At 41.5% G+C, this 13,886-nt stretch overlaps 1 protein-coding gene across 6 annotated transcripts in view; it reads left to right on the top strand.

Moving 5' to 3' along the window:
• The window catches only part of rad51b (RAD51 paralog B), a 550,826-nt gene that overhangs the window by 429,218 nt on the left and 107,722 nt on the right, over positions 1 to 13,886 (top strand). For all 6 annotated transcript variants that reach the window (XM_087990130.1, XM_087990129.1, XM_087990128.1 and 3 more), the window contains one exon: positions 211 to 289. In XM_087990130.1, the coding sequence (XP_087846256.1) occupies positions 211 to 289 (79 nt within the window). The remainder of the gene's footprint in view (positions 1 to 210; positions 290 to 13,886) is intronic.

Here is a 13,886-nt window from a genome sequence, read left to right as displayed (position 1 = left end):
ACTCTACAGCAAATGTGTTAATACAGTATTCAATCTTGTATTTATTGTGGGCTGCAGAACAGTGAGGATTGGTAATATTTGTAACTACTTGGAAATAAGCAGTGCGAGAGGCAGCCCTATTGCAAGCCTGCTTTCTACAGATTTGTTTTTCTGAAGACTTTCCATTCTGTTTCCTTCAACTCAACATTTTTCTACATTGTTTTGTCACAGATGATCATCGCAAAGTCACCACTTGCTCCATTCGCTGTGTTTATTTTCACCATTCAGAAGGAAGGTCTTGTCCTGCGAGGTAGGAATCTTTGGACAATTTAAAACTCTTAAGCTAGTCTGGCATGTGAAATGGGAAACTGCATTCATAATCAATTGAAAAATATGTGGGCAACATAATTACAAGCAAATATATATTATACGTATGAGGCAGTGTTCTCAGCCCTAAGCAGTAGTACGTACTGTACGCAGGTATTATGCTAATAGAGTTATTAGCTGATCGGAGCATCCTGTAATTCTAATTGGCTGAGTTTGTGTGTCTGTTAATAGCAAATACCAGTTACTGTTCCATGGTTCATTCACCCTTGTTGGGCTATGTTAAACTGGTGAGCAGAAAAGCAAGCCTGATGTATTTGTGTTCGTGCAATGCTCCTAGTTCTACGGAAAGCCCAAGAATGTTCTTCCTTGATCAGTTTGGTCTGAGCTCTACAGCAGGAGGTATTGCTAGGATGTTTTAGGCTGAATTCAAAGTCTTCCAAACTATTTACAGCACACAGATCATTCAGTCAAGTTTTATACTTCACCTTCTAACTCAATTCACCTGCATTCTATCAACAAATCCTTATATTCGTTTCTCCTTCATGCTTATTTAGCTACTCCTTAAATGTACATATCCACCTCAACAACTTGCTTTAGTATCATATTTCACATTCTAACCACACTTCAGGTGAAGAGTTGTCTTCTGAATTTCTTAGCAGATATTTTAGTAACAAACCTGTGATCCACAGGTCTGACCTCGCTCACAACTGCAAGCATTTTGGTTACAGCTAGTTCTCCTATAACGCCGTAATTGCGAAACCTCACTTAGTGGAAAATTGCTTAATATAAATAATGGGGCCTATGGGAAAAGTGGGGTTGGGGGCAGACCAGCAAAAAATATCAAAAATTTTTGATCCCTCAAAAATCGCCGAAAAGTCAATATAAAATTAAACACAGTACATTTAAAAAATATTGTTTATGCAGGGACAGAAGGTCATCATGGTGCATAAGGTAGACTCCCTCATTTTTTGTTAAACATGCTATATTATATATTTTCTCTTTATGCTCAACACGCTTTATAATATCTAACTTCTCTTCCAGTGTTGTAGCCTTTTTTTGTATTCACCACCCGCAGTTTTATCACCGGGACACTTCTTGCTAACTTCCTTGTCTCTATGCCCTTCCATTTTTTTTCGAAGAAAGGCATAATCTAGGAGTAGTGTACCTTTCACAGACAGCTGCTCTCTGTTCAGTATCTCTCACAGAAAGCTGCTCTGTCAGAAGCTGACATTGGCGCATGCTCAGAATGAAGCGCACGAAACAATCCCTGTTGAAATCGCGCTATTGTGAACAAAGGTAAGCGCTATCGAAAATACCATTCCTTAATTCCTCAGCAACGTTATAAGCAAATCCCGCTGTCGGACTGTGCGTTATCCAAGAACTACCTGTAACCCGTCATGTTCATGAATACCTCCAGGGTTTCCTCTTAGTCATGTCATGACCAAGGAGTGCACTGTAGCTCTAGACCCACTATTCCATGGGGGATGATGTAAAATAAAAGTACTTGTTTCACTTGCCCTGATGAACACCTAAATACCATCTCTATATTAGGTTTAAAACAACCAGATGTACCAACCTGATTTCTCAGTAGACACAACTATTGGTTTAGTATAAACCAAAACTTATTCAGTAAAGAAGTCAGTAATGATGAAATGTTTTTCCTCTTACACATTCACAAAACACAGATGGAAACACACAAAAGTACTCTTCAGGAATATAGAACAAACTTATCTGCAGAGATGGGTTTCTGAAAAATACACTTTGACCAATGGGTTACTCTTGAAGACAAAAGGATAAAGTATAGAATGTTCCAGAGTCTCTTGCTCTGGTGGGTCGCAGTAGTCTGGCTGTCAGTTCTGAAATGCTCCTGATGTATGGTAGTGTGGCTAGTCCTTTGGGGACCACTAGGACTTATAACAGCACACAAATCAACAGCCACCCTCAGACAACAACTCACCAGAACGAAGGACCCGATACCCAGCATGAGCAAAACTAATGTAGTGTACAAAATCCCATGCAAGGACTGCACAAAACACTATATAGGACAAACAGGAAGACAGCTAACGATCCGCATCCATGAACATCAACTAGCCACGAAACGACACGACCAGCTATCCTTAGTAGCCACACACACAGACGACAAGCAACATGAATTCGACTGGGACAACACTACCATTATAGGGCAAGCCAAACAAAGAACATCCAGGGAATTCCTAGAAGCATGGCACTCATCCACAAACTCCATCAACAAACACATCGACCTGGACCCAATATACCGGCCACTACAGCGGACAGCTGAAACTGACAACCGGAAGCGGCAGGGACAGGCCACTATAAATGCCGGAGGAAACACCACAGAAGCGCTTCACAGGAGGCTCCCAAGCACTGAGGATGTCACCTAGACAGGGGACGAAACGTTTGCAACAAAAATTTCCAGCTCGGCGAACAGAACCACAACAGAAAGGATATTACCTGGACTCCAAAAATGGCAAAGGATTGTGGAGGTAATGCCAAGGAAAGCTTTCATGACGAGACTTGGACTGCAGTCGATGCCAGGCAAGTACAGTGTGCTAACTGAGCCGCTGGGACAGAGAGTGTTCACCAAGGGACCTCTCGCTGCAAATGGGTACTCGACCTGGAAAACAAAATGGCAGGCCAATTTGGAGCAATAGGACTATGTTGGACACTATAAACCAAACATTTTGATGCATACTTAAAGGCGAATAAGGTAGCTGGAAGGCATTATGGTACTGGTTTTCTTGAGTACCATGGGGAGCAAGATATTCATAATTCAACAAGTCTGATGCAACTAGAGAAACCCTAGGAGAAGACCTACCAGGAATTAAATCAAGTCCTGGGGAGTTATCTTGTACCGAAGTCTCTGATGATCGTGGAACGTTTCTGTTTTAATAAACAGATACAGCATGAAGAAGTGTCCATTGCTCAACTCATCGCCGCCTTAAAGAGGTTAGTAAAATATTGCGAATTTAGTGGTTCCTCCAAGGTGCCTTGCCAGACCGTTTGGTTTATAACCTCCAATACGAAGCCATCAAACGGAAGCTGTTAACAAGGGGAGACCTGGATTTAAAGACAGTTTCAAAATTGCTACCTCGATGGATTTACCCACCAGCGAAGCAACACAGATGAATGATTACACGCAGGTGGATAGAGTAGCAAAATTCAGCAGAATCTGGTACCAACCATAGAATGACGACAATGTGGCAAAAGTGGCCTGCTTCTCCATTGAAATATGTTGAATTGTGTGAAGTTACCGTACTTAGACTATGGACATGAATTAAATTACACAAAAGCCAAGTCTTATTCATTATGTTCTCAGAAATCTTGTTGCAACATTACAAGTAGGTAAAAACAAGGACTGCAGATGCTGGAAACCAGAATCTAGATTAGAGTGGTGCTGGAAAAGCACAGCAGGTCAGGCAGCATCCGAGGAGCAGCATCACAAGTGCCTAGCAACCTCTTCAACATCAGATTTTAACATTGAGAATTTTGGAGTCTCATTCTTTCAGTAATTAGTTGTTAGAAATTTTAAAAAAGGAAAATTAATAGTAACCCCTTTAGTGTCGTTTATTTTCTTTTAATCCAGTCCTTCTTTCTTTCTCTCCATTTTTCTCTCTGTGCCTGATTTGAATTCATCCGTTCTAATTCACTGTCAGTTCCAAGAGCAGGGACAGTTAAGTGAATATCATGTTACTGACTGTCCCAGAAGCTCTGTTTGATATACTGTTGATAATACCTTCAGCACTCCTCACACAAAACATTTGCATGTGTGTAAGAGTAACTCTAACCAAAGTTAGGGGCTGTTTGATGACCAGGCATGAAATATCCTGGATCAGTGAATTTCCTCACACAGTTCCACAGATGATAATAGATTTCTAACTGCTCCTCTCAAGTACCATGTCTTTGCTGGGGATGCCAAGTCCGGTGGAGTGCATTCCTAGAGGTTTGTCAGTGTTACCATGCAATTAAACAGCCTGTCTTTCCCATCTTTGACATTTTCATAGTTGTGGTACATTGAATTTATCGTTTTCTTTTCAGCTTGTGATCAATATATTTGTGTATGTGATGCAAACTGAATTTTATTTGTATAAATATCATTTATTGCGAATATGGTTTCTTGGATTCTGGCTAGTAACAAACATGGGTCTGAAATTAATAGTTAATGTAAGCATTTCTGTAACTATGGTGATTTCTTTTAAAACAGTTTTGGAGACCTAGCTTTAGAATGAATAGTTTCTTGTGTGCGTATATGGTGAAGCTTTACAACTGCATAAGGTAAACAAGGTCAAGTTTTGAAGATCAGGCAATGTTTTGCTAAAGCTTGAGAGAAATAACTGTGATTAAATGTTATTCTTTAATTTTACTTTGAAGTTTGAGAAGTCCTGTGAAGTCCTTGGAACAAGGCGGCTATATAGATCAGTGCTCTTGAGAAGGGAGGGTGTAATGAAACTGGATTACCTTAGAGTAAAGAGTTAATATTAATTCTAGATTAGAAATGTTGGGATAAAACCCTGAAAAGCTTACCTCAAGCTGAGTCTGTTCAAGTGCAAGTGTATAATAGCTCCAGGAAGAACCCATCTGCTGTCTCAGTCAATAAGTTAAAGTACGAGTGACTTGGCCCTACCCAAGGTGTTAGACACAGGGATTCTGATATGATTACTGTATGAGTGGTATTTTTAGGTACTGTACAAGGTTATGTTTTTGTACTTGAGGTTTTGGGTGCTATAACAATCTGTTGTTTTGCTTAAAAATTTCTAAATGAGTGTTTTAATGGGATTATCTTATTCTGTGTGTTTAAACGCCTTTGAATTTGTGTCATAAATTGATAGGTTGGTTTTATAATTTTTACCCATTTCTTTTGTTAATAAATTTCTGTTTTATTATTAAAGCAGAATTTGCAGCATTGCCAGCTTATGCTTCAGCAAAAGACCACATTGTTAAAAATCAAAACAAAATATGAACTATCCGCTTTCTTACATTAGCATTTTCTTACAGTCCTGCAGCAGAAGTTTGAGTTCTAAAATAAGGAATGTTCGTTATTATTACATACTTTGAGATGTTTAAAAATGCGACGTTACTCGGTCATCTCATGCACACTAATGCCAAATACAAACCCAGATAAAGCAATACAGTTATGACTTATGATTATCTCAGTCTATTTTGTGGAAAGCCTAAGTTTCTCAGATGACTTTATGCTTTAGCTGGTGATCTGGTAAAGAATCTTAGTAATCTGTGAGGTTTCTTGTAGTCGAATTGCCAGGTAGTTGGTTCTCCAGTTAACTCAATGTCAGAACAATTTGTGAGGAATCCTTAGCATTTCCCACTTTTAAAATATTACTCTTTATTATTCGGCATGATTTATTGCTAGTTTGATGGTTTTCTGATCGAGCTCCCTCAGCAGAACAGCTTCTTGCTGTATTTAAAAACTGGCATAGAAAAATGGTTGCCTCGCCATCTGATCTGTTGCAAGTCCAAACATCTTTTCCAAATAAAATGGGTGATTAGGTCTTTTTTTTTACACCTTGTGTTTTGCGCTTTATACCTTAAGAATTCAAGGCAGTAAATGTTTTCATATTTGAAAAGAACCACTTAATCAAAAATGTCCTTGTGATGTCGCTTCAAGAAAAGGCTACATCACAAGGACATCATAAGAGTCACGATCAGTGTGAAAGGTACCTTCTGTTCCTTCTTGAAACAAGAGAGTGGTTTTAATCCAAAAAAGAAGTCAGATGGTTCTTGTGCACCCATATTTTTGCGCCAAAAACAGCGAGTATTGGAGAAGGTCTACTGGACAGAAACAGAGTTAGAGTTTCTCGTTCAAATGACTCTTCTTTAGAACTGAAGGGAGCTTGAATAAGATGGTTTTTATGCTGTTGACAAAGGAGAGGAAGAATAAGTTAAATAAATGGTGAGGGTGCCATAGTAAACGGCAAAGGAAATGCTAATGATAATAGCAGAGGAGAGGTATAGATGAAGAATAGGTGTTAATAGCAGGAGGTCAGCTCTGCTAAGAGCAAACCATGGAAACAAGGCACCGGAGTGGGGGTAATTAAAATGGAGGACACTTTTCAAAGTCAGAAGTTATTGAATTCAATGTTGAGTCTTGGAAGGTATAAAGTCCAATTTTTTGTGGTCATATTTAAAGAATACAATAAAGTTTGAATTCAAAGTATATTGGTATAGTTAATAAACCTTCAAAAAGCAAAATTATTTTTGAATGTCCCTATGACGTTCTCCACGTCTTCACCGAACACTACCCGATTATATCTTAATTACTGGAAGCTTCAGTTTAATCTTGGAGATTTGCAATCCTAGCCTTTGCACCCAAGCCTCCACAAGTAAGTGCCAGTAGATCAGCTCTCTCTCCCTACTTGGCCGCTCCCAATTCTGACTTCACATTAGAATCCCCTGGTTCTACTTTCTGATTGGAGTCATTTGACGGGAAGCAACGTTGTACGTAGATGTGCGGATGTGTACTTGCCCATAAATGTTTGACTGTTTTTTTCCTTTCAAAAGAGCTTTGTTGCAGTAAACTGTAAACAGTCATTAGGGAATGATTTAATGCAGTTCTCTTTCTGATTGTTTGTTCCGTTTAGGCTGAAATGTTGCCCCTTTAAAAATGAAAATGGGATAAACAATGTTTAATGACCAGCTTGTTCTTGATGGATGCTTTAATAAAATAATAGATGTCCGGACTTCACTCGGCACCATTTACTTTGTAATTGTTTGGATTCAAAAGATTAGATTCCCCAGAGTGTGGAAACAGGCCCTTCGGCCCAACAAGTCCACACCGACTCTGTGAAGAGCAACCCACCCAGACCCATTCCCCTACATTCACCACTGACTAACGCACCTAACACTACGGGCAATTTAGCATGGCCAATTCACCTAATAGGTTAACCTCAAACCTTCTGAATGAGACCTTTTGCTTAAAGCTGAAGAGATTGCACCAAGAGCATTAATCTGACTGACCTGTTGTAGGCAAAAGTGAGGACTGCAGATGCTGGAAACCAGAGTTTAGATTAGAGTGGTACTGGAAAAGCACAGCAGGTCTGGCAGCATCCAAGGAGCAGGAAAATCGATGTCTTGGGCAAAAACCCTTCAGGAATAGCTGTTGTACACTTTTTTATTTCCGATTTACACCATCTCTCCATTTACCCCCGATGACTCTGGATGTTCTCACAGTCTGTTTGGAGATTATTTTCCTGGTGAAAAGAAGGAAGAGGGTGATCCCAAAGTACTTGAGAAGTGCAGTTGTATGTAAGAAACATAGCAAACAATTTGCACGTGGCAAAACTCGACCCTGTCCAGGGCACACACGCACTCATATGATTGCTCCTCCGTCCACGACTTTCATCCTTCACTTCCTCCACCACTAACATATCATCCATAAGATACACTGCTAGTAACTCACTGAGGTTCCTTCAACGGTACTTTCCAAACCAGTGATCTCTGTCTCCTAGAAGGCCAAGGACAGCAGATACAAAAGAAACGTCACCTGAAAGTTGTTCTGCCAGCCACATAACCATCCTGACTTGGAAATATATCATCATTCCTTCAGTGCAGGTGGATCAAAATCCTGGAATTTCCTCCCTATTGGCATTGTGGGTCAACGTATACCATACTAACTGTAGCAGTTCATGAAGGCAGTTCAGCGCCACCATCTCAAGAACAATTGGAAATGGGGAATAAATGCAGGCATGGATTTGATCACTTTCTAATATGGTGATATTAGAAAAATCATGAGATTTATTTATTTAGCTATTTTGATCTATTTGTGAAAAAAAACTATCTTGCTACGTGAAACACAGAAAAAGTTATGTAAAATGAACATTTCAGCAACTTTACACTGCATGAAGTATACAGTTATTAATGTATGTCAATACTTACAAACTTTTCATAACTTGCTGTTTCTACTTGCCTCCTCCTCACTGCCTTTCCAGGCCACAACTTCTTCCATTCAATGACCATCCCCCACTCACTCATTGATTGTCCTGTTCCGTGCTTTCCACCCCAACCCTCCTGTTCACTGTCTTTCTCCTGAGTTGCTTCACTCGCTTGCCGTTGTTCCCTGACTCTCCTGTTCACTTCTTCACTCTCCTGAGACATTGTTGTAAATGAGGTTTGAAGAGAGGGAAGCAGCAAGTGAGAGGAGCGGGTGGGTGGATGGATGGATCAGTGGGAGAGATGGAAGCAGGTCAGCGCAGAGGAGGGCCAGGGGAAGATGTAGCGATCGAGTGCATGAACGTGAAGGTTGGCAGAACAGCGTGCGACCAGGATGGGTGAGCAGGAGACTCTGTGAGCAGGCCTCAGGAAAGACAGGCATGAGCTGTGTGGCAAACATCTGTCACAACAGCTGGAGGCTGTGCATATGGACAAAGGGAAAGAACAGGCTTGTGTTCGACTGTGCAGATCCTGAGGGTCAAACATCTCACAAATGTTCAAATACCAAGAAGGAAACCATTTGGGCTGGATTTGCTGCAACCTTCCATGGCAGGAACCGTGACAAGTCAGATCCAGTTATCTACAGGAGATGCCTTGTGTCATACTAACCTTTTCCAATTAACTCAGAGGGTAGATAGACTAAAGTGGGATTCCTGATGGCCACGTACAGGCTGTAAATTAGGCTAATTAATTAGCTAATTGCCAATTACCTTTCGTGACTCAACTGTGATTTTGTTGTGTCTAATTAAGGTAGCTAACATCGAACAAAGAGTTGACGGAATATATTGAACTAATCTCCCATTTGTCACAGTAAGCCAGAGGATGTAGGATAGGCATCTAAGAGAATATTTTGTGTCATGAAAGGGGGATATGGGTATAGACATCAGGGAAAGGTCTGTGTTACAATTAAAGAAGTTATCATTGACAGAGAGGAGGTTCTGAGTGGTCTGGCAGGCTTAAGTAGATACATCTCCAAGGCCACATGAAATATATCCCAAGTTGTTGAGTTAGGCAAGGAAAGCAATAGGGCACTGGCAAAAAGTTTCAATTCCTTTCTGGCCAGAGGAGAGGTGGCAGAGGATAGAAATGGCCAATTTAGTACCATTACTCAAGAGGGGAGCAGGGGATAAACCAGGAAACTATAGGCCCGTCATTAGAGTCAAAGAGTCGTACAGCATGGGGCGGCATGGTGGCTCAGTGGTTAGCACTGCTGCCTCACTGCGCCAGGCACCCAGGTTCGATTCCCATCTCAGGCAACTGTCTGTGTGGAGTTTGCACTTTCTCCCCGTGTCTGCATGGGTTTCCAGGTGAATTGGCCATGCTAAATTACCCATAGTGTCCAGGGATGTGTTGGTTAGGTGCGTTAGTCAGAGGTAAACGTAGGGAAATAGGGTAGCGGAATGAGTCTGGGTGAGTTACTCTTCGGAGGGTGGGTGTGGACAGTCCTGATGAAGGGCTTTTGCCTGAAACATCAATTTTCCTGCTCCTCGGATGCTGCCTGACTCTGATGTAAACTCTGGTTTCCAGCATCTGCAGTCCTCACTTTTTGCCGATGTTGGGCCAAATGGCCTGTTTCCACACTGTAGGGATTCTATGACCGTGGAAACAAACTATTGGAAGGAATCCTGAGAGTTAAACTTAATCTGCATTTGGAGATGCAGAGATTAACTAAGAACAGTCAGCATAGTTTTATTCAGGGGAGGTCATGTCTGATCGACTTGATTGAATTTTTCAAAGAGGTGGTCAGGTTTGTAGATGAACCATACTGGACTTCAGCAAGGCTTTTGGTAAAGTACTGCATGGGAGACTGATAGGGGCCCATGGGACCCAAAGAAATTTGGTGAATTGGGTCCATAATTATCTGACAAGCAGGAAACTGACAGTGATGGTTGAGAGAGAGTTTTCTGACTGCAAGTCTGTGCCCAGTGGGGGGACTCAGGGGTCTTGTTGTTTGTCATTTATATAGATGAGTTAGACTGGAATGTAAGAGGGTTGACTAGTAAGCTTGCAGATGATAACAAAAATTCGCTATTTATAGTGAAGAGGGTAGCCTCAAACAACAAGAGGATATGGATGGGTTGATCGGTGGCAAATGAAATTTAATCCAGATATGTGTGTGGTGATGTCACTTGGACAGGACAAATACAGCAAGGGAATACATGATGAATTGTAGAATCCTGAGAAGCACAGAGGGTCAAGGGGTGCGAATATATCGGTCCCTTAATGTATCAGGGCAGGTGGATAAAGTGAAAACGGAAATAACTGCGGGTGCTGTAAATCAGTCAGAAAAACAGAAGTTGCTGGAAAAGCACAGTAGGTCTGGCAGCATCTGTGAAGAGAAATCAATGTTAATGTTTTGGGCGGTGGTGACCCTTCCTCAGGGAGGTTATGATTGAACTGTATAAAGTGTTGGTTAAGCCACAGCTAGAGTATTGTGTGAAGTTCTAGAATACAAGAGGGATGTGACAGCACTGGAGAGGATGCAGAGGTGATTTATCAGGATGTTGGGTGAGCTGGAGAGTTGTTAAGAAGCGAGATTGGACAGACTGAGGTTGTTTTCCTTAGCGCACGGGAGACTGAGTGGGGACATGATTGAAATTTATAAAATTATGAGGGGCATAGATAGGAAAAAAAATTTCCCCTTGATGGAGAGATCGAAGACCAGAGACCATAGATTTAAGGGGCACAAGGTTTAGAGGGGATGAGAGGAAAAACGTCTAGAAATCTGGGAAAACATGGAATCTGGAACTCACTCTGTATGGGTGGTACCAGCAGAAATTGTCATAACATTCAAGGAGTATTTAGATGTGACTTGTGATACAAAGGTATGGGTCAAGTGCTGGAAAATAGATTGGAATACTGTAGTTAAGTGCTTCTTTTCAACCTGCACATACATGGTGCGCTCTTTTCTGTGCTTTATATTTCTATGACTTTATGGCAACACCCTGTACTAACCACAGTCTCCCATTTATCATCAATTGTACTCACTGGAGCTCTCTCTCTGAAAGCATTCTGAGTCTACCTACAGCAGGTGGACTGCAGCGGTTCAAGAAGGCAGCTCACTATCACTTTCTCAAGAGCAATTCGAGACAGGCAATAAATGCTGGCCCAGCCAGCAGCACCCGCATCCCATGAATGAATATAAAGCTACGAACTCCCATTTATCACAAAACCCTATATTAACTACAAACTTTCATTTATCACAGTGGTCTGTGTTAACTACAGTTTCCTATTTGCCACAATACCTTGTACTATCCAGCCTCCTATTTGTCACAGTGCTCTGTATTAATTACAATCTCCCATTTATTCCAATACCCTATATTAGTCTCCCATTTACCACAATAGTCAGTGCTGATTGTATTTTTACATACTGCAGTCTTCATGCTTGTTGCATTCCTCCTAATGTCTACACTTTCCATGTTTGTTAGTTATTCATCCCAGCAACTAGTTTCAACTTCTGTTCAGTCTTCCACACTAAGCCTGACTCTCCGGTGTGATTGCTGTACCCTGGGACAGACACAGAACATTTTGTTTCCCGGGGTAAAGGATTGTGATAAAACAAGGGTTAAGAGGGTTTTGCAATTTCCAAGCCCCTTTTGTAGGTTCTGGAGGTCTCTTACTCTTTCCTCTCTCTTTTTCTGATTTGAAAACAAAGGCAGCAGCTGTTGGCTGTGGCCTTGCAGTGATCCGGAGTCCAAATTCGCCCCGAACTCCAAAGTTAGAGAGTGGTCAGACTTTGCGAACAGGAGATTTGATAACTCTGATCAGTTTAATATATAGCCACTGTTCAGCAACAAAAGAAGCCACTGTTTTTGCTGAGATCTGATTTGAGTCGGTCTCCTCCTGAAGGGTTTAAATTGTTGCGAGTGCTCTACTGCTTCGTCGGCTGGTGGGGCATCCTTTTTGATCACTGTGTGCCAAACGACCACTTTACCAGCTGAATGACACAGATGAACACCCCCTGTCAGTGCCTCGTATTGAGCAGGCCAGCAGGGGTGACAGCACAGAAGCTGGAACAAAATAACTTTGGGCGTGAGAGATTTCTGCTTCTCTCGCTTCACTGACCACAGAAGCCAGGAGCTTGCTCCTTGTTCACAGAGCCCTGGCTCAGGGTTTTTATTTACCTCATTCAGCCGAGTGTACTCGCAGGGAAAGGCAGCATGCAAAGGAAACACTGCACTGCTTGTTACTAAAGGAACAGAATGCTTGTCTTTGAAACTGCAGCCTGTCACGTTCAATAGTATTGATACTGTCTGAAGACCTCTCCGTACAATGTGTCACTGTCAGCCATTTCATCATTCTCACACAGGGCTTGTATTCAAGGTCCATTTGTTGGTTCGGAATTCTCACACCAAGAGCATTGAGAGACCCACCTCAAAATTAGAATGCTTGATCTGATCTTTCCAGTTCATGTGATTGCTTGTAGTTTGCATTTATATAGCACCTTTTACAATCTCAAAGCATCCTAAAGCATTTTTTAAAGCCAGTTAAGTACATTGTGAAGCGTAGTCAGGGCTGTAATGTACAAAATGTGGCAGTCAATTTGCATGGAGCAAGCCCCCCCCCCCTCCCCCCCACCTCGCGCGCGCACACACTGTCTATGATAATGATCATATCATATCTGTTCCTCTGTTGTTACTGAGGAATAAGTATCGGCCAGACACCAGAGATAACTTTCCTGTTCAGAGAGTTGCACATTACAGAAACAGGCCCTTCGGTCCAATTAGTCCATGTTCCCAAATTAAACGAGGAGATAGTGAGAACTGTAGATGCTGGAGAGTCAGAGTGGATAAAGAGTTGAGCTGGAGAAAAGCACAGCAGGTCAGGCAGCATCAGGACTGATGAAATGTGCTGACCTTTCCTTTCCACGTACTTATCCAAATGTCTTTTAAATGTTGCAATTGTACCCATATCCACTACTTCCTCTGCCCGTTCATTCCACACATGGACTACCCTCTGTGGAAAAAGGTTACCCCTCATGTCCTCTTTAAAACATTCTCCTCTCTCCTTAAAAATATGCTGCCTAGTTTTGAATTCCCCCACCTTAGGGAAAAGACCCTTGGTATTCACTCTGTTTATACCCCTCATGCTCTGTAGAATATGGCTATGTCCATGTTTTATGTCCACTGTGCAGATTGGATGAAATCTCAGTATAATATCTCATCCGAAATAAGTCATCTCAAAGTATAGCACTTGCTCGGTGTGTAATTAAAAACAGAAAACCTGGAAATATTCTGCAGGTCTGACAGTCACAGTTCTGATGAAAGGTCACTGATCTGAAAAATCAACTCTGTTTCTCTCTCCACAGATGCTGTCAGACCTGCTGAGCTTTTCTAGCACTTTCTGTTTTTAATTTAAAATTTCCAGCAGCCACAGTATTTTCCTTTCCCAGTACAGCACGTGAGTGTCAATCTAGGGTTTTGTGCACAAATTTCTGGAGTGAGACATGAACCCACAGTGCTCTGACTCACAGGCGAGAGTGCTACTTGAACCACAGCTGACAGCAGCAAACCACAACTGTGTGATTATCAGATAATTTGTTTTAGTGATTTTGGCTGCTAAATGAATCACACTTCAATCTTTAACTTTCATCCTGGGTTTTCAAATCACCCTTACTC

This window comes from Chiloscyllium plagiosum, unplaced genomic scaffold (assembly GCF_037043375.1).
Source record: "Chiloscyllium plagiosum isolate Xiang-an unplaced genomic scaffold, Cpla_swu_hap1 HiC_scaffold_8, whole genome shotgun sequence".
NCBI lineage: Eukaryota > Metazoa > Chordata > Chondrichthyes > Orectolobiformes > Hemiscylliidae > Chiloscyllium > Chiloscyllium plagiosum.
Note: the sequence above shows the minus strand (reverse complement) of the source record. Positions and strands in the feature narration are given on the sequence as shown.